Genomic DNA, 22,323 nt, shown 5'->3' on the forward strand with positions numbered 1-22,323 from the left:
TGTCTGAAAAATGAAGGGGAAAAAAGCACAAGACAGTTGCAATAAACGAGCCAACTAGCTACAAATGATACTGATACTGCTGTTTACAGTAATGAGAAAATAAGAATAATATTGCTTGGCCTTGACACGTTTGGTTTAAAATGTAAGTGTGTGTTTTTTGGAGCATCTCTGCTAAGTGATATATGTTTGCAGTAGCTGTTTGTGACGATGTTGAAAAGTCCCTGCTGTGTGAGGGGATGTGTCCGTACTGGACGAGCGTGCCCTTGACTGTGGTCAGACGCACAGAACTCAGAGGACCAATGAAGCGCCTGCACTTTAGCTGGCTGCACAGGCGAACCAATCCGCTCAACAGAAATGGAGGCCTTGGTTTGACACAGGCTTTAGCACGGTCGTCCATTTGAGCGCGCTTATCCCTCCAGCCGATCCACGGTAGGCTGAGCCCGGCGCCGAGCGGGCAGTGGATCCCCCAGCAGCCCCCACCATACCACCCGCCCCCCCCCACCCAATGCAGATCTGTTCCGGAGGCGAAGGCGCTGTCCGGGGATTAGTCCCGCCTGAGCGGCGCGGGGCAATCCTCCTCCGGGCCCGATCGCTCCATTTCGCCCCGTTCGCACGTTCACCTGTCAGTCAGCCTTCCGCGCGCACGGCTCAATCCCACAAACCCCCGGAGCGCGACGTCACGTCAGCCGCCACGACGGGGGGCAGTGTAGCATAATGGGTAAGGAGTTGGTCTTGTAACCTGAAGGTCGCAGGTTCGATTCCCCGGTACGACACTGCCTTTGTACCCTTGAGCAAAGTACGTAACCCGCATTGCTTCAATAAATATCCAGCTGTATAAATGGATACAATGTAGATGCTATGTGAAAAAGTTGTGTAAGTCGCTCTGGATAAGAACGTCTGCTAAATGCCTGTAATGTAATGTAATGTGGGTTTGGGGGAACAGGTCTGGGAGGAGTCTGACCGTGTGTGTTCTCTCTCTCTTTGTGTGTTGCAGAGAACCAGGTCCCTCACGGGTTCCCCACCATCGACATGGGCCCCCAGCTGAAGGTGGTGGAGAAGACGCGCACGGCCACCATGCTGTGCGCCGCCAGCGGGAACCCCGACCCAGAGATCTCCTGGTTCAAGGACTTCCTGCCCGTGGACATCAGCACCAGCAACGGGCGCATCAAGCAGCTGCGATCAGGTACGGGACCCCCTCTCTGCCTTCTCACCTGCAGGGCATAACGGAGAAAGAAGAAAAAAAAACACGGTCAGATGAGAACACCTCCTAATGGGCTTGGGCAGTAACCATGACAACTCACACAAACGTATATATCACGGATGGTCTGATGCGAAGCCTCGTGTTTGAAAGTCCTCGGTAATTACCTGCGCCTCACTGGCTGTCCTTGCATCAAACCTTATTATAGGCCAGGCTCGTTAGAGGACAGAAGAGGTAACCGGTGCCTTTTCAGGTAGAAACGAAACGTAGACCAGAGCTATAGGCTTAGTTTTATAAGGCTGCCGGTGTTTCACATCGCCTGCAGCAAAAAAGGACATTTAGCATCAGCTGTCCATGACTTTCACCTTGATACCATCATCCAGGCTGGTCTTATGGGACAATTTCAAAACTGTGAGATGTGTAAGAGTAAAGGTGCAAGTGGAAGGAGCTGTTCCCCCCTTTGGGAGGGTGGGGGGAAGGGCCGGGTGGGGGTGGGTGCGGGGGTGGGGGTGTGAATCACAGCTTCTGCTCTTTGCCCAAGGACTCATATGATGGGTGAGGAATATTTTAATGGAAGAGAGGTGGGAATGTGGTATAGACCCGAGGTTCTCTCTTCAACACATTTTAAAGGAGGATAATGGACAGTATGGTTTTAAGGCTTTAATAGTACATCTGTCTGCAGAGTTCCAATCCCCTATCTCCCCTGTTGCTACCGCCTCAGGCTAAACACAGTATGGTCCATGTTCTGTATCTCTTACACAGTGTTGGGGGAGATTTCTGAGCAAAGAGAGTTTTGCTTTTTGCGCATCCATGTAGACACACGACGTGATTTTCAAACTTGACACGCGTCTTGTTTATGTGCGTGGAAAAAATTTCCTAACAGCTAATTGTTCAGGTTGCTCAAAATATAGTCGAGTAATGAAAATGTCCCCCACGAAATGCAAAGACAAATTCCCCCCCCAGCCCCCCCGCAATTAATGACCTCTGTGTTTCTGCAGTGTTAAAAAAACTCTCTCTTGCATCAAATGAAGCTTAAGCCTCTCAAAAAGATGCAGTTGGCTTCACCTAATTGCAGACGGTGCAGTGTTAGTGCGGACTGTGATCGATCCCACTCTATTTACAACGCGGAGCACTTGGTAAATAAACGGCTCAGGCCTGCCCCAGGATCTGATAGTATTTGAGGGAAGGGGCGGGGGCGTGGCGGGGGTGGGGGGGGAGTCTGAAAGAGCAGATTAGTGCCTCTTCACAGAGTTAAATCTCGTCTTTCTCCAGTAAATCCTCCTCTTTTAGCAGGGGCACGCTTGTTATTCCAGAGGTCTCTCTCCAACTCCGCTCTGCTTCAGTTCCACAAAAACCTGTTCCCACCGCCACCTCCAGCGAATGTAGGTTACTGGAACGGGGTCCGTTCGCTAAGGCGAATAAGTCCTGTCCTGCGATGGGCATAATGGCACGCTTTGCATTTCTTAAATCTCACGCCGAGACCAAAAAAAAAAGGCCCTGGAACGTGGGAATTAATGAACTGCTTAAGCAGTCCCGCTGGTTTCACGGCCGGAAAGGTCAGCTGTGTTAATTGTGTGCGGGCCTCGCTGAAGACGTGCCGCTCATGAGAAGCACGCCGCCTTTCTCTCGCTCGACTGGGGGTCGTAACCCTCGTGGTTTACAGTCCCGTGCGCGTCCTTCCGAATGTCAGTTTGAGCGCGAATCGCGCTTCTCCTTACAGCTTGCGGATTTGCAGTTTTTGTGAGGGAGCACAGTGCCCGAGGATCAAACAACAACTCTGGCAACCGCCGGAGAGTTGGGGCACGTGGTCAAATCAAAAGGGACAAGAATGTAATCACTGAAGTTTCCGGGGGAAGTTGGGAATGTCTGTGTTTCACACCTCGTCTTGTTGAATAGCAGTCTGCCCAGAAAGACCTCTTTCAGGTTAGGCTGAGCAGGCCTAAAGCGAAAGCATAGTTATGGGAGGTTTTCTCCACCCTAGGGGGAGGTCTTTCTCAGAGTTGACACGATTCAGACGATCTCCTGAGGGCTGCTGTCGTCTTCAATGTGCAGGCTGCACACAAACTTAGGAGCCTTTTCAATTCTGAACAGTTTCTCCTATCAAGATCCATTTATCTGAATATGAATCCCAATGCGCTCCAGCTGCACTGCTGCATATTGCCAGACTGTCCCTGTATTAACAATGTCACAAACTCTTTGGAAATATCAGCAATGATTTCTGATCAACCGGCAGGCTGTCAATGCAGTAACAATGCAGTGGAAACCTACACAGGTATTTGCTGAGAGTGGTTGTCTGTAAAGTCCAATAGAAGGTTATATACAGGTCTGCCCAGCTCCATAGAAGGTTATATACAGATTTGCTCAGTGACTCTCACACTCAAGTAGACATTTTCTCTCAACACTTTACTAACCCCTCAAGAGTGTTGCTTCAAACTGTGCAGCCTCTCTCTTTATTTGAGATTATGTCCTCTTTTTTATTTCACTCAAACTAAGGGGGGGAAAAAAACCTGGAGAATTTCTAAGTTCTTGTTTACGTAATTTTGTTTTTTTTTTGCTCTTTTTCCCCTTTCTCTTTCCTCTTTGTACTAACGTTTCTCTCCAATTTTATTTGCATTCAAATTACCTCACCAGGTGGTACACCAATCAGAGGTAAGAGTGCTGGAAATTGCCCTCAAATGTTGAGTCACTTCATTCCTCCCACCGTTTCCATTTCCAGCTCTCTCTCTCTCTCTCTCTCTCTCTCTCGGTCCTCACACCTCCTCTCTGCCTTAGCCCACGCCCCGTTTGTTGTTCTGTGTTGTCGAATGTCGATTCCCTTCATGGCAAACAAATCAGCCATCGCTAATGGAGAGGAAATCACCCGTGGAAGTCTCGCTGAGGTGTTGCTCCGACGGGGGCTACCCAGCCGGGCTACGCTACGCTACGCTAGCTGCTGTTACACCGGAAAACAAGCTGCAAATTAGCTTTCAGGGGGCAGGGGAGCAGGCGCGCTAGCCGAAGGCCAGCTCGTGTGCCACCTAGCCCAGATTTAAGTGGCTCTATTTGCATGAGGTGAGTGACACCGCTGAGAATAGATGTCGTGAGGGGGGCCATGTCAGCGCGCGACGCGGCCTCGAAATGATTGGGAGGCGGTTAGGTGAGAACAGGCAGCGGCCTTCCATCGCCCGGAACCAAGGCCGGGTTAATAGCAGTCGCCGGAGGGCAGCGCGGTTTCCTGCTGCCGCTCATTACGTACACGCAGAGCGCCTGCGTGAGATCCTGCAAAACCTCGTGTTCGCGGAGTTCGTCGCCACTCCGCACCGTAAAAAGTGACAAAAAAAGAAGAGCGCGAAGCACACAAGCCACAGTACACATGACCATATCTCATGACCTTTGGAATCGCTTGTCAGTAGCACTGTCACACGCTGAAGGATCTGGCCTTTAGGAGGGATGCTGGGGCCATGATTTACTAGGTGTAAAAAGCAGTAACAAGCCAGAAACGTGGACAGGTCAGCTGCCTTCTGAGGAGGTTATGGGGTTTGGGATCATCTGTGAAACATGCCAGAAGCCTCTTCATTGGCTGTCTGGTAGAGGAGCCATCTGAATGTGCAAATGATTACATTTCATGAACACTCAGTCACACGGTCACCGCTTCGCTGCAGACACTCCCCCACAGAGCATTCTGTGTGAGTGTGTGCATTTGCGCCTTGTCTCCCTGGAGTGGGACTATCAAGGTGGGAGCTCGGAATTTCCTCTGTAATAGCCCCTCACTGTGCCAGAATCCATCTTGGGTGTCATCATGCCTCGTCTTAATTTTTGTTACGTTGTTCCAGCGCTGAGCATTCTTGTAACCTAGCCATTCACTCCATAATGCATTTCCTAAATCCAACTGAAGGATATTTTGAAATGCAGTTGTTTTTAAGTGTTCTTCACATTCTGTGGTCTGCATGGTGTCTACAAAATTCTGTCTTGTTTGCTCTCCAAAGTGTAGCTGTCTGAGCAACATGGCCATTTTTACCCGTTTGTTGGGTTTTAGTTTTCATGTGATCACTTAAGCAGTGAAACTGTGTGGCCTGTTGGAGGTATTGTGAAAGAAAATGGTGAGATGCTAAATCTTTCTAACTTCTAAGAGAGAGAATCAGGTAAGTCACAGTCAGCAATTTTTTTTGCAGGCACCATTTATTTTCTTCAAAAAAACTATTGACCAGCCAGTCTTTCTCCACAAGCTCTTACAATTGCACATAAGTGAGCAGTCAGTAAATTCTATGTTTTGTTTAAAGGCAGCAAAACATATTTTTCCAGCTTTGATTATATTTAGGTCTGAATAGCCTGAAAAGGGGACAGAAAAGAGCTCACAATAACAGCCAGTGAAGAGCAATCATGGAATTATTAGCGATTTGTGGCCTTGTTCATCTGGCCAATCACGCTACATAATGGCAGCATGATGTCATTCCTGTTTTGTGGGTATGTTGTCCCGTTCTGCTTTTGCTTGAGCTTATCCGGAAGACATCATGCTGAGTTTACCGTCTAGATGTAGACAACCGTGTGTCTCCCTTGTTCAGCCGTTGTGTTGTGACTTCAGTCAGTAATTGGCTTCTGTGTGAAATCCCTTGTTTTTCTGCTCTCTGTGTTTGTCACATGGTGGCTTGGTGCTGGACGCTGGAACGTGACAGCTGATGCTTGGCAGCCTGTTCATCGCGTGATGGACTAGAAGGCTGCTAAGATCAGCTCTTTTTACGCCATGTGCTTCTTTGACAACATCCTTGGCGCCATGCTTCAGTTTGAACACATACCTCATTTCCCCATATAAGATGTGGAGTAGGCCTTCAGCAGGAGTATGGCTCCCTGGCAAACAATATTTGTTTTTCTCTACAAAAGGCAAAATAGTCAGAAATACCATAGTCAAGGATAGAGACTATTTTCTCTCGTATCAGAAATTGTATTCAGTTGAAATCTAGTTTGGTCGATTTTCATTGGTGTTTACTTGGTAGCCAGTGCTGGAGACTAACTAGCTAGCATTAAGCAACATCCAAGAAAGCTGCTCATATCATAGCTGCTGCATATTTCAGCTGATTAGTCAAAGAGGAGTCCCCTGATTAGTTCAGGGAGCTCATATTTGTGATCCCTTTGCCTTTCCATATTTTCCACTCGTTTGTTAATGCCACCATCGCAGATTACTCAGTGTTTTTAAACACGTGAACCGTGCTGCTACATTATTCACTGCTCACGGTGCCAGAATGCACCCTAGGTAGCATATGGTGCCTTTGTGTGTGTGCGCATTCAGTTTTGTTGGTGTCAGCCGTGTGAGAGGACGAAGCTTTGACTGTGTGCTGTCTTTCCCCTCGTTTCCCTCCTCCTCCCCCCCCCCCTTCGCCAGGAGCGCTGCAGATCGAGAACAGCGAGGAGTCCGACCAGGGGAAGTACGAGTGCGTGGCCATGAACAGCGCCGGGACCCGCTACTCCGCCCCCGCTAACCTCTACGTGCGAGGTAAGAGCGCCCCGCCCGCCACCCGCCCGCACCTTCGCTCCAGAGCTCCTCCTCCCGTTCCCCGTCACAGTTTCGCCTCTACGGAGCTCATCCTGTCAGAATGAACCGCGCTGACCTCCGCGCTCTCTTCCGTCTCCCCGCCGACCCCCCCGCGGGCACGCTTCTCGTGGAACAACAGCCTCATTCGGCCACCCAAAGTCAACATTCTCACGTTTGTTTTGTCTGGATTTTTGTTTTGTTTCATTTATTTATCTATCTCCGTTTCATCTAAACGTGTCCGATAGCTGTGACGTAGCAGAAGTTCTGTGCGGCACCCTGTTTGACCTGTGCCGCAGACTCGGAGTTCTGCGTGCCACCGGGGTGAGTCTGAGGTCAGGGCCAGGTGCCACGGTGCCGTCTGGGTGAGGCTGCAGCCAGACACGTGTGAACATGTGAAGTCTGGCGGCAAGCGAATATGACACCGCCTTGTTGTGTTTCCTGCTCTGTGTTTCCCTCCCCTCGCCTCCCCCTCACCCCCTGCGGGTTGCAGGTTACACTCTCTCTCTGTGCCAGCAGGGTTCATTCTGAATCATCCTCTCCTAACATCTCTTTCAACAAGGAACTGCTCCCTTCCACTTATCACTGACTGCGTGGCATCATTGGATAACCTTAGCTGCATTCATTATTTGGATTGGTTGGAAATGGGCAACAAATATGTTATTAACCGTATACAGTAGTTTACGTGTATAGTACGTGTTGTATGTGTACGCATATACACGTGTGTACAGTTACTGTATAGCCGTTCTGTTTGTAGAGGTCACCACCAAAGTTAATGCTGTGCTCCTATGAACCTGCCAGAACACCAAGAGAGAAATATATGTCCCTGCTAAGATCAATATGAAAGTGCCAAGTAGAATATCTGTTCTGAGTAATAGCGTGTGAGGTTTGCAGTTAATGAGAATACTCATTATCTGATCAAATTCCCTGCTGCCATAGACGGCCATAATGATAAATGTCAGTGGTTTATTAGGCCCTCTGTATCTCACTGCATGCCAGGGCATTGCCGTAGATATCATCATTACAAGTATTTCCATCCACTTTCATCCAGAAGTGGATACAGAGATATATGTGCGCCTGTATTTCTATTTTAAACTCATTTTATACTGAGGAGGGAAAAAAAAAAAAAAAAACGCTGGCTTGGTGCATTTGCAGAAGTTTTCAAAAAAAAAAAAAGGTAAGAATCTGTTTATGAGAGAAAAACAGCCCTAGGCTCCCAGACTTCAGCGTCAGACATCATGCAGCGATTTTGTCACCTTGCGCTTAAAATAAGAGGGAAGAGGATGACATGCTCACTTTTAACACATCTCAAAGTGCCTGCGCCCGGACCAAAGAAATAATAAAAATAAACTGTTCTCGGAATGGGTTGTCAGTTAGCGCAGGGTTGCTACAGCTCACTGGGATTGGATCATTTCACTTCCCGGAAGGTCAAAGGGCATTATACCTGCTCTCGGCCACTCCGCCCAGTCAGTTTGTTTATATTGCTGTAGAGTTCTAACCACAATCCCCTCTGCTTTACACAGGGATGGTTTATAATCTTGAGAGGAATTATCTACGACCTCAATCTGCGAAACCGTGTCTTTTATCACCAGGCTCATGGGTTTCAACACCAAGAAACCCGAACGTAGTTTTGGACTCGCTCCAGACCACTAATGGCGGTAATGATACGGGGAGAAGCGGCGGGGTTTCGTTTGAACCCAAACCTCACGCGTCGCCGTTTCGCGTGGGCGTGGCCGCTGCGTTTCCCCCCCCCCCCGACAGGTGATCACGGCGAGGTGTGGAGTTGTGGTCTGTGGAGGAGGCTTCCAGCCGCCGCCCCATGCCACCCACAGGCTGGCGCGGAACACCCGCAGCACCGCCTGCTGGTCTGCGTAGTAGGAATGGAATGGTAACTATGGACACCGTCTACCCGTATAACTGTGGGAGAGAGAGATAGAGAGAGAGAGGGAGAGAGAGAGGGAGAGAGAGAGAGAGAGAAAGAGCTCTGTGTTGTGGTAACCTACATTTCAGTATAAATAAACGGAACATAACCTTCTGGAAGTGCTCTTGGCTCAGGGACAAAGAACAAAAGCGCATTGTGCTTTCGGTTAAGTCTGGGCAGGCCGACGCAGCAGACGGGAAGCCCGCAGTCTGGGGGCAGCGAAAGGGCCCCCGGAGCGGCGGGCCCCTCCCGAAAGCGGCCCTGTGCAGCGCCGCGGAGGAAACGTCCCGCGTAACACAGGACCGCAGGGGCTGGGAAGCCCGATAGCGGGGAGATCCCAGGAACCGCGGCAGATAGGGGCCCGTTCCCTCCTAAATCCGGACTGAGCGTGTGCACCAGACCCCCCCCCCCCCCTCGCGCGGGGCAGGCTGGGGTGCCTGGGAAAGCGTAAAAAAAAAAAAAACAGGGAACTGCCTCTGCTCTTCCTCAGGGGTTTTTACCGCTCTTCCTCAGAGGTTTTTAGCACCCCTCATCTTAACTTCCTGCTCACGCCTGCAGGCCTGCAGCTGCAAGAAATGTGAACAATTAAGATCTGCGATGTGACAAGCAGTTCGTAATGCTCTGCGTTTATCAGAGTGCTGCAGTCAGTCACTGCGATCGTGCTTTTATGTCCACGCGCGGACAATATAGATGCTGAACTTCTGATATTACTGTTAGGGAATGCGGCGAACGTCCATGAATCACCGTAGATTCTTACCAAAACGGGCCTCGTGACACCAAGTAGGAAGGAGCGTGTTGTTTGAACAGCAGGGTTTTGCATTTCTCTCAATTTCTTATTACGTATTTTTCTTTAGCATTTTGACTTCAAATAGAACCAACATTATGTCTTTGAGACTACTGAACGGAAACCAGCCTTCTCTTTAAAAATGTCCTCCTTTTAAGATTCAGCCAGGCTTTTGCGCTTTGTCATTTATGTCAAGCCTGTACAACAGCTAACTGTGACAGTTCCTGGTGCTCGGCTCAGCAGGAAGGTAAGTATACATGGACAACTTCCTTTGGACATTAGATTGTACATGGACAACTTCCTGTGTATATTAGGCTGCCTCTACATTTTTACGACCAAAAAGCTAATGACAGAAAAGCTAAGACCTCCTCCACTCCTACAACTTTTCTACCCCCTTCTTCAGATGCACAAATTCAACAAATTCAGTCAGATTTATCACTCCCTGAAAAATGTCTGGTCTACCTACTCTTCGTGTGTGGTCAAAGGCTTTTTTGGGATGTGGGGGTGGGGGCGGGGGTGGGGTGGGTTTGTCCTGCCTTCTATCTTCCCTCCTCTGTCTTTCTTTCCTTTTACTCCCCTACGTCTGTCTGGCCTTTTTTCTCTGAGCTGCTCATCATGTGGGGTTGGGGTGCTCTCTGACCCCCATTTCGCAGAGGAATCAATCACCACGGGAAGGGCCCTGTCAAATATACAGACTGTATGTGCGCGCGCTCATACATCAAGAGCTTATCCCGCGGTGAAAAGAAGTAAGCGATTGTCTGCATTTGTTCATTTTTCCGTGTGACTTGTCACAGTGTCTGTGTGGGAATATGTGCTGAGCCTGGGTGGTTGTCTGCACTTGTGTGTGGGTGCTTGTGTGTGTGTGTGTGTGTGTGTGAGTGCGTGTTGGGAGGAGGGGGAGTTGGGCGAGGGTATAGCCTATAACATTGACTGAATGTACTATGCATACATTATCAGCATGTCAACGATATTGGTGTGCTGTGGTTTGGAGCTTACCGAACAGAGCACTTCTGAAAATCGCATAATCTGGGTTCTCCTCCAAATATCCTGGCATCCAGATAATCATTCATGTGACTGTGTTCAGCAACGTGTCTGTGTTTACCTTGCAAAACTAACGCTTGTGAGAGAGCTGTCTTTGCATCCTTTTTTTGTGTCTGTGCAGCAGGGATCCGTGGGTAGGACGTGGGTGAGAGTCTGTTTTCAATACAGCGTCGAATGAATGACTAATTCATTGAGCCCATTTGTATTCGCGTCCAGCCGCCAACCTGTTCAGCGGCTTTGCGGTAAAGGAGCCGATGGACGGAATGCATTTGGACGGTGTTAGCGGCTGGGCCTGCAAGTGTGGGAATTGTGTATAATGAAGCTAAGGTGTCAGCGAGTACAGAATGTCCGATGCCATCTTTATTCAGCGGTGCTTCTGCTGTGCGTGAGAGGCCTGCGTGAGGCTGAGGAGTGTGTGTGTGTGTGCGCGTGTGTGTCCGTGTGTGTGTGTGTGTGCGTGTGTGTGTGTGTGTGTGCGTGTGTGTGTGCGTGTGTGTGTGCGCGTGTGTGTGCGTGTGTGTGTGTGTGTGCGTGTGTGTGTGTGTGCGTGTGTGTGTGCGTGTGTGTGTGTGTGTGTGTGTATGCGTGTGTGTATGTGCATGTGCGCATGTGTGTTTCTGTGTGTGTGTGTGTGTGTGTGCACTTGCGTGTGTATGTGTGTTGTGTGCGTGCATGCGGGTGTGTTTGTGCGTGTTTATAAGAGAGCGTGCCAGTATATAGCTTGGATGTGTGTATACGTGCGTGTGTGTGTATGCATTTGTGAATCAATGTTCAGCAATGTTGTCCCCATCATGGCCTGTTTCACTCTCTCTGTGTTTCTCCTTGTCTTCTTTTTTTTCCTGTTTTGTCTTTTTTTTTTCATTTCACCACCATTGCACACCGCCATCAAAACTATCACTCCAAAACTCGCCTCTCAGATCAGCGCGAAGGTTGGTCCTTTTCACTTGTTACCCTCCTGCATAATGCCCTGCGTGGACCATGGCCAGCTGGTCCCCCCACCTCCACCCCGTCCCCACCCCCTCACGGGGGGGTGCAGCCTTTGTCCTGAAATTCCCACACCACTACCCTGCCATGTCACTGCCATCACCCTCCCCGTCTCTTGCGATGCCTCAGAATGCCTGTTTGCATGAGTCCTCGTTTGCCCGCACAGTCCAAACCCCAGGCTACCACCCCCTGTTCGACCCCCCCCCCCCCCCCATGCTCCTGCTCCACCTCCACCTCCGCCCCCACCTTGTGTGTCTCTCACAGTACACAGTCCACCCCCCCCCCCACCCCCCCGCCATGCCTGCTCACCCGCTCCACATCACTGTCTGTGACCTCCGTGTTTCTGTGCTCCGCGAGGTTCACCAGCACTGCCAGGGCCGAGCTCCTCCCCTGCTTCCCCCTGTCTGAGCAGTCAGCGGCTAATTCGGAGCCCAATTAAAGGCCTGGCCTGCTCGGAGGTGTGAGCAGCGCAGATTTATCGCGAGGTTGTTGTCAGGCTTCCTGTCAGGAGCGGTTCGGCGCGCAGCCGGCCCCTGTCCAGCGCCAGCGGAATTTGTTTTCACCGCGGGCGGGAGCACATCCGCCGATCGGCGAAGGATGAACGCCGCGGCGCGGCTCCTCCCTGTCCCAGAGGAACAGTTGCGTCCCAAATTACAGCTGAGCAACGCAGTGCCTTTTCTCACATAGTAACCACGGCGACAGTACTGTCACACCACACCAGAGAACGGGTGAGAGTCAGGTGCTTTCTTTCATTCAGGTCCCCGAGCCTGCTTAGGAGGCAGTGTTTTTAAGGCCCTTCGAGTATTTAATCTCGCCGAAGTAGATTTAATTGCGTGGCCAAGAATGAAGGATTTGATTCGGGCTACATATTTACTTCAGAGAACAGAGGAACGTGAGAACACTGCCGGGCCAGTATTTTTAATCAGTGCTGTTGAAATCCTCCAGGACGTAGGCACTAGGTTTTCTCGGCCGTTTTCTGAAGCGCGAAAGGGCTGGAGCGCGGAAGAGTCGTCTCTGCAGGGAATACGAGCAAGAAAATATATTTTTTCTTCCTTCCCCATTTTCATATTGGAGAACCATTTTCTCATCACAGACCCAGAAAAAAAAAAACCAAGCCGCAAAATACAAAAGCAGGGCTAGTGCCGCCGATGTTTTTCTCTTTCTTACGCTAATAACTGCGCCCTGGGCATCTTTGTCCGACTTCAAAGCAACCGAGTGGAGTGCTCTCCGTGGCGCAGTTGATGCTCGTTTCCAAAAAGGTCGCTCTCAAAGATTTGTTGAATCTCCGGGATGTTTTCCCTGCTGATTGGCCTGTGTGGAGTCACTTTCAGGAGGGGGAATTAGAGCGGGAGGCCGTGCATTATCGCCCTTCCTCGTCCGCTCCCCGCCGGCTCTGACACGGGCAGAGCAGAGGGGCTTAAGTTGCGGCGGCGGCTCTGTTGTGTAAAGCGAAGGGGTTTGTCGGCGCACAGAGGAAATTTGGGGAATAATAAAAAGTACGCTTTTCCTGTTTGCATTCAGACGAAAACAAAAAGCGTCCCCTCGCCAGAACCCGTCACCGGGGGGCCGTGCAGCGGTCTGGCGCGTTCGTGGCGTAAAGTCAGTCGGCACTCCCCCCCCCCCCCCAATGCCCCGAAGCACCTTCTCGCCTTTCACATTTTAAATCGCAAAGTGTTTAAGAGTTAATGCCCCAATTAACGGGCTAATTGCCGGACAGAGTTGCACAAAGTAAATTGAGGGCTGTTGAAAGATTCAAGAGGGAGGATAGGATCGCAGCTTTCTTCAGTGGGCCCCCTCGCTCCCCCCCCCCCCCCCCTCTCGTTTGGTGGAGGTGATGTAATGCTGCGCAGGTCTCAGTATCCCCCTCTGCTCTCACTGAAATGCATACGCGCGGTTGGCAGGGGGGGGAGACCGTGGCCAAACAGATGGCTGAGGAAGGGGATGAGTGAGGTCCTGTGGGGCAGCGCGTGTTCCGGGCGTCTCTCTGTAACCGGAGAGGGGGTTTGGCGTTTAACCGGCCGGCGGGGGGGGGGGGGGGGATGATGTCACTTCCATGCGTTGGCGGTGGAGCCAGGAGCCAAAAAGCCCAAGCCTCAGCCGCCAACACGGAGACGAGAGGTATCGATAGCAATCACCACGTCGTCTGCTCGCTTCCCAAAAAAACCCCTGATGAAATGTTCAACATCCACAGAAACGGTGGATTATTCAAATGTGCGTACGCGACACAATCCAGATATCTCTGTTGAGTCTTCCTTCCTTTTTTTAAATTTATTTTCGTCTGTCACGAAGAGAGCGGCTCCTCCGATACGGGCGGCCCGGTTCTCGCTGCGCGAGGTTCTCTGAGACGTGTCCTCGTGTCACTCCGGTCTCCCGCCGCGGGTGCAGGAGGCGCAGGAGGTGCAGGAGGAGACGGAGGAGGCGCGGGCTCTGCTGGAGAGGAGCCCCAGGTGCGCGCGGGCTCGCCGGAAGCAGAGAGCTCAGCTCTCTTAGTAAAGGGTTCGAGGTCTGGCCCGAGAGGTCAGGCGGGTTACGCTCGCTGGCTCTGGAGACGGGGGTGGGGATCTTCCCCGAAAGCCGCCCTGCAAATATTCAGAGGGTGGCGCTGGTCTTGACCCTTGACCCTTGACCCCGCTACGTATCGCTTTGCAGCACGGACAGCGCTATGCGGTGTGAGGTCGCGTTGAGTGAAGACCGTGGCTTTGGCGCTGTCGCTGGGTTCTTTTCGGTTGTAGGGGCAAACGAGTCAGCTGGGTGTTTTTAGGAAACGGCACAGCTGCAGGTCGGGCGCTGAATCAGTGAGGGTGTTGGACTCCGGACTGGCGTTTATTTGTATTCTCGGCAGTGTGTACATGAGCAGGGCTCCTGAGCAGGGCTCCTGCCCTCAGCTGTTCTGATGAAACGGGTTGTCTGCTGAAATGGTAACTGCTGTGAGGAGAAGTGTCTGTGGAACGAGTCGTGTAGTCATCTTTCCCAGGCCAGTTATTTGCGGCAGATAAATAGCGTTCTGTCACTCGGAAGGCGTTTAAATGATATCCGCTTGACAGCGACAAGGAACCCGATCGTGGGACTTGTTTGTCGACTTGCTTTCTGGAATGGAATTCACTCCCATTGTTAATAATCTTTTTTTTTTTTTGAGGGATCACAGCGACTTGTTGGTGGCGGTATTGGGTTCGGTAAGTGGTGTGCCGCGTCCCTGTTTCCGCTCCGCGTGCTCTGCTCGAAAAGTGACTCCAATCCATGGGGGGGCCCCCCCCCCCCCCCCCCCCCCCCACGCCCGCTCCCTCCATGGACCCTGCACACCCAGACTGCGCCCTCTTTCCGTAAGCTCTGCCCGTTTCGCCTGCTGCCCGAGCGTAAACAGAGGTGTGTGCTGCTGTGTGCTTTAGCCGCTCGCTCGCACACTCACGCACTCGTGTACTCGCGCACTCGCGCACTGCGGGCCCTCAGGTAGAACACTTCCGAGCCGAGCTCCGGCGAACCGGGCCGAGATCCAGCCGGCTCCCCTGCCGGCGTGGGACAGGTATCCATTGTCCGGCCGATCTTTGCTGATTGCCGTTTCCCGCGGACCTCAGCCATTTTGGCTCAAAGAGGCGTCACGCCGCGGCCATTTCCCCGTCCGCGCCGGGTAGCCTGGCCCTGTGTACCAGCGCGGTGATTAAGTTCGGCCGTGTGGACGTGCCCTGCGCTGCCAGCACGTTAAAACCCTGCAGGCTTTTTTAGTCCTCACAAAGGCACACTTTCAGCATCACGCAGGTCCTTCTGTGAGCCTCCTTAAAGCTGAGGGCCTGGAGAAAGAGAAATGTCTGCCTCAGAGTCTGCCTGACCTGCATTTCAAATGTGCTTCAGTCATGTGTGCACATCTACATGCAGGCGCACGCACACACACACACGTACACTCCCACATATACACACAAACACACCTACACACACACACACATACACTCCCACATATACACACAAACACACCTACACACACATATACGCACACACACACAAACTCACATACACACACACTGCCAAATACACGCACACACACACAGACAAACACTCATACACACACACACACACACACACACACACACACCCACATGCACACACACCCTCATACACACACATACACACACACACACCCACATACACACACACAAATATAAATACACTGTCACGCAATCAGACGTTTTTTTTTTTTTGCACACTGTGGTGGATTCAGTTCAAGGGCAAACAGGAATAACAAGCGTAGCTGTGACAACATTCTGGATAAACCGAGAGGGAAGAACATTGGGGAATTTGATCTCATAATGGATTTGTGGGGACTGTTTCAGAGCAAGTCCTGGCCCGTGCCGTGCTTTCCATATCAAACAGGCCCGGGAGGCCACAATGCGAGGCAGTTCAGATGCAGCCTCCTGCTACTGCTACTGTTCATCTAAATTCCTCCGTCCGTTAAATCCCATTGCTCTTCATGTCTGTGTGGGCATGGGATATCAGTGTCAGCGTGCTGCGATGGGGTCCACCACATGCATGTCAAAGTGACACAAGCATTACTGTTACGTGATCCCCAGCCATTTTCTATGGGCTGTATAATAATGGAGTACTGTCTCAGCAGGGCCAGAAAGATAAAGCTTTTTTTTATTTTTTTTACACTCCCTATTCTCGCCTTATTTTTAATGCAGTAAAGTGAATATCTGGGTTTATTTTTACTCTTCAGCACACACGGGCCCCTGCTTTGCTGCTCCAGACGCCCGTGTTAATTTTTGTCTCACTTTAAGCTGTAACATTTTGCCGTGAGTGGCTCATACCGTGTTATGCTGTGTATATATTATTATTTAAAATAACAGTGGTTTGTCGGAGTTGGCTTCTCAGACACCATCAGAGTGCAGAGCTTATAAATAGCGGTATTGTGTGCTGGGGGATGAGCTGAGGGGGGAGAGGAGCGTTTGAGAACGCTCCGGTATTTGGAATGGCTGGCTGCGATCGCTTTGGGCGGCTGAGCGGAATTCTGCGGGACGTCCGTGCTCTGGACGAGCGGACCCCGTTCCCATGGTGACGTTCGAAAGCAAGCGACCGGTCCGGGCCCCCCCCCCCCCCCCCCCCCCCTCGGCCTGTGATCAGAACCCTCCCCTCCAGCTCAAAGGAGTAATCACCATCAGAGGGCTGCCGTGAAATCGGCACCTTCTCTGAAGTGCTGCCGCGGTGAGAAGCCTCGTCGCCGCGGTGACGTCTCCCAGTGTCTGAGAAATACGAGACCAGAACCTCGCCCTTTGTCACACGCAGTCCCGTTTTTTTCCTGTTGGTAAATTACCTTCCAATTAAATTATTTCAAAAACTCTGTGGACACAATGAGGCAGCTGTGAAGGGAGCCATTTTTTTTTTGTTGTTTTTTGTTTTTGGAGTTTTTCACTTCTAATTGTACTTCAGCAACCCTCACAACAGCTGTGGTGTGTCTCTTTCCCTCAACCATGTGAACAGGTGTCCGCGTCTCCATGGGAACACCCTTTTTTAATGTCAGCTCACCTGCATTTCGACGCCTCGGGCGCCCCCCGCAGGCCCCGCCCGGGACGAGCGCTTCGGACCCGCGGCGTGGCTCTGGACCGCGGGGGGGAGAGGGGGCCAGGGTTCCCCGCCCCGTGAGCGCCTTCCTCAGGCTCGGGCTCCTCAGCTCCGCCCCGGGCCTCCGGGTGGAGCCCCCCCCGCCCCTGCCGCTCGGCACTGCGCGGGGCCAGATGCTGCCTGCCACTCCCCCGCCGCGAGGGAGCGGAGGAACCAAAACAAATAAAAACTTCTCCCTTCGCAAGCTGTTTGGGCGCACCTGCGCGAGGAAATCCGCCATTATTATTACCGCCTTCACGAAATTCCCCCCCTCACGGCGCGATGGCAGAGCACAGCAGACTGAAGCCCCCGTGTTATACCGCTTTTCACATCCCGCAGAGATCGCTCCTTTCGTCCCTGTTCCCCAGGTGCCTTAAAGCCCCAATCTCTCACAGGCTGGCTCAGAGCCCCCCCCTCCCCCCCCCTCCCCCATGGCAGTCTCATAACTCTAATTTATAAGGGTCCACCAGGGGACACAGGCGAGAAACTCGGGAACAAATGGGGACCGATGTGTAAGCCGGTAACGTTGCTCTTTTGGGTCCGTATGAGAGGCTGGCCTTTTCCCCAGGGGTGCTGTCTGTCTCACAGCCTCACCTGCGCCAGTCTAAACATCACCTTAATTACATTCACTTCACCAGGAAGGCTGGTGAAGGCCTGTTTGTATTCACCAGATGGGAAGTTAATCGATGCTTTCTTGTTCTCTCCCCGCCAGTCCGCCGGGTGCCTCCCCGATTCTCCATCCCGCCCACCAACCACGAGGTGATGCCGGGGGGCAGCGTCAACCTCACCTGCGTGGCGGTGGGGGCGCCCATGCCCTACGTCAAGTGGATGGCGGGCCTGGTGGAGCTGACCAAGGAGGACGAGATGCCCGTGGGCCGCAACGTGCTGGAGCTGACCAGCATCCGCGAGTCCGCCAACTACACCTGCGTGGCCATCTCCTCGCTGGGCATGATCGAGTCCACCGCCCAGATCACCGTCAAAGGTGAGAGCCCGTGCCCCTTCCGCCCCGCCTCCTGTGTGTCGCCCCCGCGCGCGCGTGTGTGTGTGTGTGCGCGCGCGTGTGTGTGTGTGTGTGTGCGCGTGTGTGTGTGTGTGTGTGTGTGTGTGCGCGCGTGTGTGTGTGTGTGTGTGTGCGCGCTCTCGCGGCCGAAACGCGTGTCCGTCACGCCGGCGAAGCTTCACGGTTGAGAAACGGAGAGCGTAAATGGGCTGGGGAGGGAGGAGCGCTTCTCCATCGATGGGGTGTTTCGTGTGTGCAGAGCGGTCCCGCCCAAGGGGGCCATGCCCAGCGGGATGGGTTACCGGGAGCTAGCGCTTACATCCCTGCACAGCCCCTCACAAATTTATGAGCGCTGGACTCTCATAGGTGGGCTCCTGTGAAGAACCTTCCTTGGGCTTCCGTCTGTGCTAATGTAACGTGTTACAACCCCCCGGCACAGGCCGAGCACAGAATGCACTGTACCGAGTGGCTGATCTGCCGGATGTGGGTTTTCCATACGAACAGCCCAGCCGAGCACTTCCCTTCGTTCGGCCCCAGATGTTAGCATGCTGTCCCGCGTAGCCCACCGTTTCCCACGTAGGCGAGCTGCTGGAATGCCAAGGAGCTGCAGGACTGATAGAGTTATCATACTCAGCATTTCAGCAGCAGCATTATGCGCACCCAGGGACTTTCCAGGCATTATTTATCAGCTCCAGCCCAGCCTTTCCCTTTCAGACGATTCCACCAAACGTGTGTGTGTGTGTGTGTGTGTGTGTGTGTGTGTGTGTGGGAGGCGGAGAGAGAGATTTGTTTCCCCTGTCATTAAAGAGGCAGCCCCTATAGCCGCGGAAACGTTAGCGACACGCCGCGCTCGGACGCGTGTCACATGATCCCCGTGGCCCTAACGCCGCGGATTCCTCTCCCCTCCGGCGCCGTCGCTTCGGGTTCGGATTCAGATAAGACAGATCTCACTCCGCCTTCAACCCCGTCGGGCGGGGTTTTTTCCAGCTGTTCGGGCTCCCGTACGGTTTCTCCCGTGAGAGAGAGAGAGAGAGATAGCGTACGGAGCTCCCGTTATCAAACCGCGCGGTGGGGGAGGGGCCAAAGAAGGGAAAAAAGCGCAAAGCGCTCGGGGCTGCTGCGGGCTTTCTGGGAGCCTCCATCAGAGACGTGTTCTCTTGTGAAGATCACAGCGCAGCGCGCTTCTGCAAAAGAGAAAAATCCATAGCGAGCCCCCCCCCCCCCCCCCGCTGCGGTTTCAGTTTCACCAGAATTATATATATAAACACATAAATATAATGCAGAACTCTTGGAGGATTTAAAAATCGCAACTGAAAATTAAAGGCTTTCTCTGCTCTTCAGGTTTTTTTTTTTCTTCTCCGGAGACCAGATGTCTGGAGCGCGTTTCACAGGCCCGCATGCGACTCCCCCCCCCCCCCCCCCCCCCCCCCCCCCCCCCCCCCCCCCCCCGCTGCAGCTGCTCGCCGCCGCGGCCGCATGCATGCGACCCCACCCTCGCCGCGGCTCCCTCGCGCCCGCCGATCGATACCCCGCTCGCCACGCTCACCTCGGAAAAGCACGAAACGTCGAAAGGCAGAAAAACGTCAGCCGCGCCGTTCTGAGTTCTGAGCGATTTAAAATGGCTTAACCTGCACGTTTCGGTTCAACTGCGCGGTTTTTGCAACCGAAAGCAAAGGCGTTGAAAATAGCAGTGCGGTACATTTCAGATTAAAGTTTCAGAAGCACGTCGGCCATTTTGGTGTTTCCGTGTTCCTATCCTGTGTTTTTGCACTGCGACCCACAAACAGCCCTGTAAAAGCGCACCGATCGGCCCAACCGTTATGTAAAGCTACATCTGAATGAAAGCCGCACCGTCACATTAACGTAGAGCGGCAGGAGAGAGGTGTTTCAGTCGTGTAGGCTGGTCATCCCCCTTCGCAGCGCAACCTGCGCTGTGATTCGCTGAGAGATGTGATCTCAGCCGCCCCGTCACTCGCCGGATTCCCTCCGGCTGCAGCCGTTAACAACTGATAATGCTGCGAATTGTGGGCGTCTGTCGCTGCTTATCTTCCGGCTCCCGTCAGCTCAATTACGTTTACCTACCGAAACGGACAAAAAAAAGAAGAGTAGACTCCGCTCTTAAAAGTGCGTTTGGGTCGGCCCGGAAAGGGACCTGAGAGGAAATCATTCGCGCTCTCGAGAGGAAGTGGCGAACGATGTCAGAGCCCGCGCAGCTGCGCACCCTCGACTTGTCTCCCCGCGTCGAACCCGGCGCAGATTAATCAGAGCTCATTGATTTTATCACTTTCACTCCAGGCAATTTACCTTCTGCCGCGGAAACAAGAAAATCATCGGATTACTGCGCCCAGTATCCACTATGACTTAAATCGCCGGGATTGTTTATGTGGAAAAGGCTGCGTGGAGTGGTCCGGTCACAATCCCTTTGCGGAGAGCTGTGTGTAAAATAAAGTGTGATTGATTGATTGGTCTATGTGGTCCCGCGAAGGTGCCGGTACGGGGGGGGGGGGTGCTCTGCGGCCGTGATTGGCTCACAGAAGCGCGCTCCTTCTCCCTCCCGACGTTATTGACGGTGCGGAATTGCATTTGCAAGGGCCGCCGTCACTCAGTCCCGACTTTCTCACCGCGTTTACGAGAGGGGGGGGGGGTCGGGTCCTCGGTGCTCACTCCTTTGTTTGTTCATTCGCCCCCCCACAGCCCTGCCCAAGCCCCCGGCCTCCCTGATGGTGACGGAGACCACGGCCACCAGCGTGACGCTGACCTGGGACTCGGGGAACCCGGAGCCCGTGTCCTACTACGTGATCCAGTACCGGGCCAAGGCCTCGGAGAACGGCTTCCAGGAGGTGGACGGCGTGGCCACCACGCGCTACAGCATCGGCGGCCTCAGCCCCTACTCGGAGTACGAGTTCCGCGTGATGGCGGTCAACAACATCGGGCGGGGCCCGCCCAGCGACGCGGTGGAGGCGCGCACGGGCGAGCAGGCGCCCTCCTCGCCGCCGCTGCACGTGCAGGCGCGCATGCTCAGCGGCAGCACCATGCTGGTGCAGTGGGAGCCGCCCGAGGAGCCCAACGGCCAGATCCGCGGCTACCGCGTCTACTACACCACCAGCCACCAGGCCCGCGTGCACACCTGGCAGGTGCACAACACCGACGACAGCCGCCTCACCACCATCTCCGGCCTGGTGCCCGACACCACCTACAGCATCCGCGTGCTGGGCTTCACCTCCGTGGGGGACGGCCCGCTCTCCGACGTGCTGCAGGTCAAGACCCAGCAGGGGGGTGAGTGCCAGGGCCCCCGAGCCAGCTACCGCTACACTCACACACGCGCACACACACACACACACACACAGTCCTGTACTGCTATCCTTGTGAGGACTTCCCATTGACTACATTCATTCTGTAACCTCTAACCCTAACCCTAACCCCAACCACTACATGCCTAACCATAACCCTAACCTTAACCTAATTGTAACCCTAACCCTAAGTCCTAACCCTAAAACATCCTCTTGGCCTTGTGGGGACCAGCAGAAGGTCCCCACAAAGATAAATTTTCCTCATCTTTCTATCCTTCTGAGGACATTTGGTTCCCACAAAGATAGTATCACGAGTTCACACACACACCTGCTTTAGCGTGAGCCAGCTCACACTACACACACACACACACACACACACACACACACGCTGCCTGCTTTTGCGCTCCAGTTATAGAACTGGGTGACCCGCGAGAAAGTTCCCGACTCGCCGTGATCGTAGAAAGGCCCATTTCCAGTGGGCGTGTTAACGGTCAAATTCCCACACATCTGGATTTCCACATCTGGCCTCCTAATCATCTACATCTGATGTAGGCTAACAGCATCCAAAACCTGTCTACCCACACTGATTTCCCTGGTCATCACTGCAGACGTATTCCCCGCTGAGCCCTCTGCCTGGTTAAATAAGGAATGAAATAAAGACGCACGGGGATCTGAAGTGGGCCGGTAGGCGTATAAGCATGGCCTTGTTTCAGGCGTTGAGCAGGTGGGCTCCACACCTCAGTAAAGACAGACGAGGTTATCTGAGATCCCCAGCCCTGTGTCAGGTACATGTCAGCAGAGCACGTTAGGTAGGTGTGCAGGTCGAGCGGAGGCCCCGGGTTGGCCGTTGTGTTGAGTGGTCACCGGGTTGGCCCGTGTGCTGAATGGTCACCGGGTTGGCCGGTGTGCTGAATGGTCACCGGGTTGGCCGGTGTGCTGAATGGTCACCGGGTTGGCCGTTGTGTTGAGTGGTCACCGGGTTGGCCGGTGTGCTGAATGGTCACCGGGTTGGCCGG

The 22,323-nt window shown here is 53.1% G+C and overlaps 1 protein-coding gene across 18 annotated transcripts in view; it reads left to right on the top strand.

Moving 5' to 3' along the window:
• ptprfb (protein tyrosine phosphatase receptor type Fb) overlaps nucleotides 1–22,323 on the top strand; it is a 206,363-nt gene that overhangs the window by 120,966 nt on the left and 63,074 nt on the right. For 10 of the 18 annotated variants that reach the window (XM_035421849.1, XM_035421854.1, XM_035421851.1 and 7 more), the window contains exons 5-9: nucleotides 995–1,183; nucleotides 3,830–3,847; nucleotides 6,555–6,665; nucleotides 17,730–17,999; nucleotides 20,712–21,293. In XM_035421849.1, the coding sequence (XP_035277740.1) occupies nucleotides 995–1,183; nucleotides 3,830–3,847; nucleotides 6,555–6,665; nucleotides 17,730–17,999; nucleotides 20,712–21,293 (1,170 nt within the window). The remainder of the gene's footprint in view (nucleotides 1–994; nucleotides 1,184–3,829; nucleotides 3,848–6,554; nucleotides 6,666–17,729; nucleotides 18,000–20,711; nucleotides 21,294–22,323) is intronic. The other 8 variants (XM_035421852.1, XM_035421858.1, XM_035421856.1 and 5 more) reach the window with 1 other exon arrangement.

Source organism: Anguilla anguilla, chromosome 6 (genome assembly GCF_013347855.1).
Source record: "Anguilla anguilla isolate fAngAng1 chromosome 6, fAngAng1.pri, whole genome shotgun sequence".
NCBI classification, from domain to species: domain Eukaryota; kingdom Metazoa; phylum Chordata; class Actinopteri; order Anguilliformes; family Anguillidae; genus Anguilla; species Anguilla anguilla.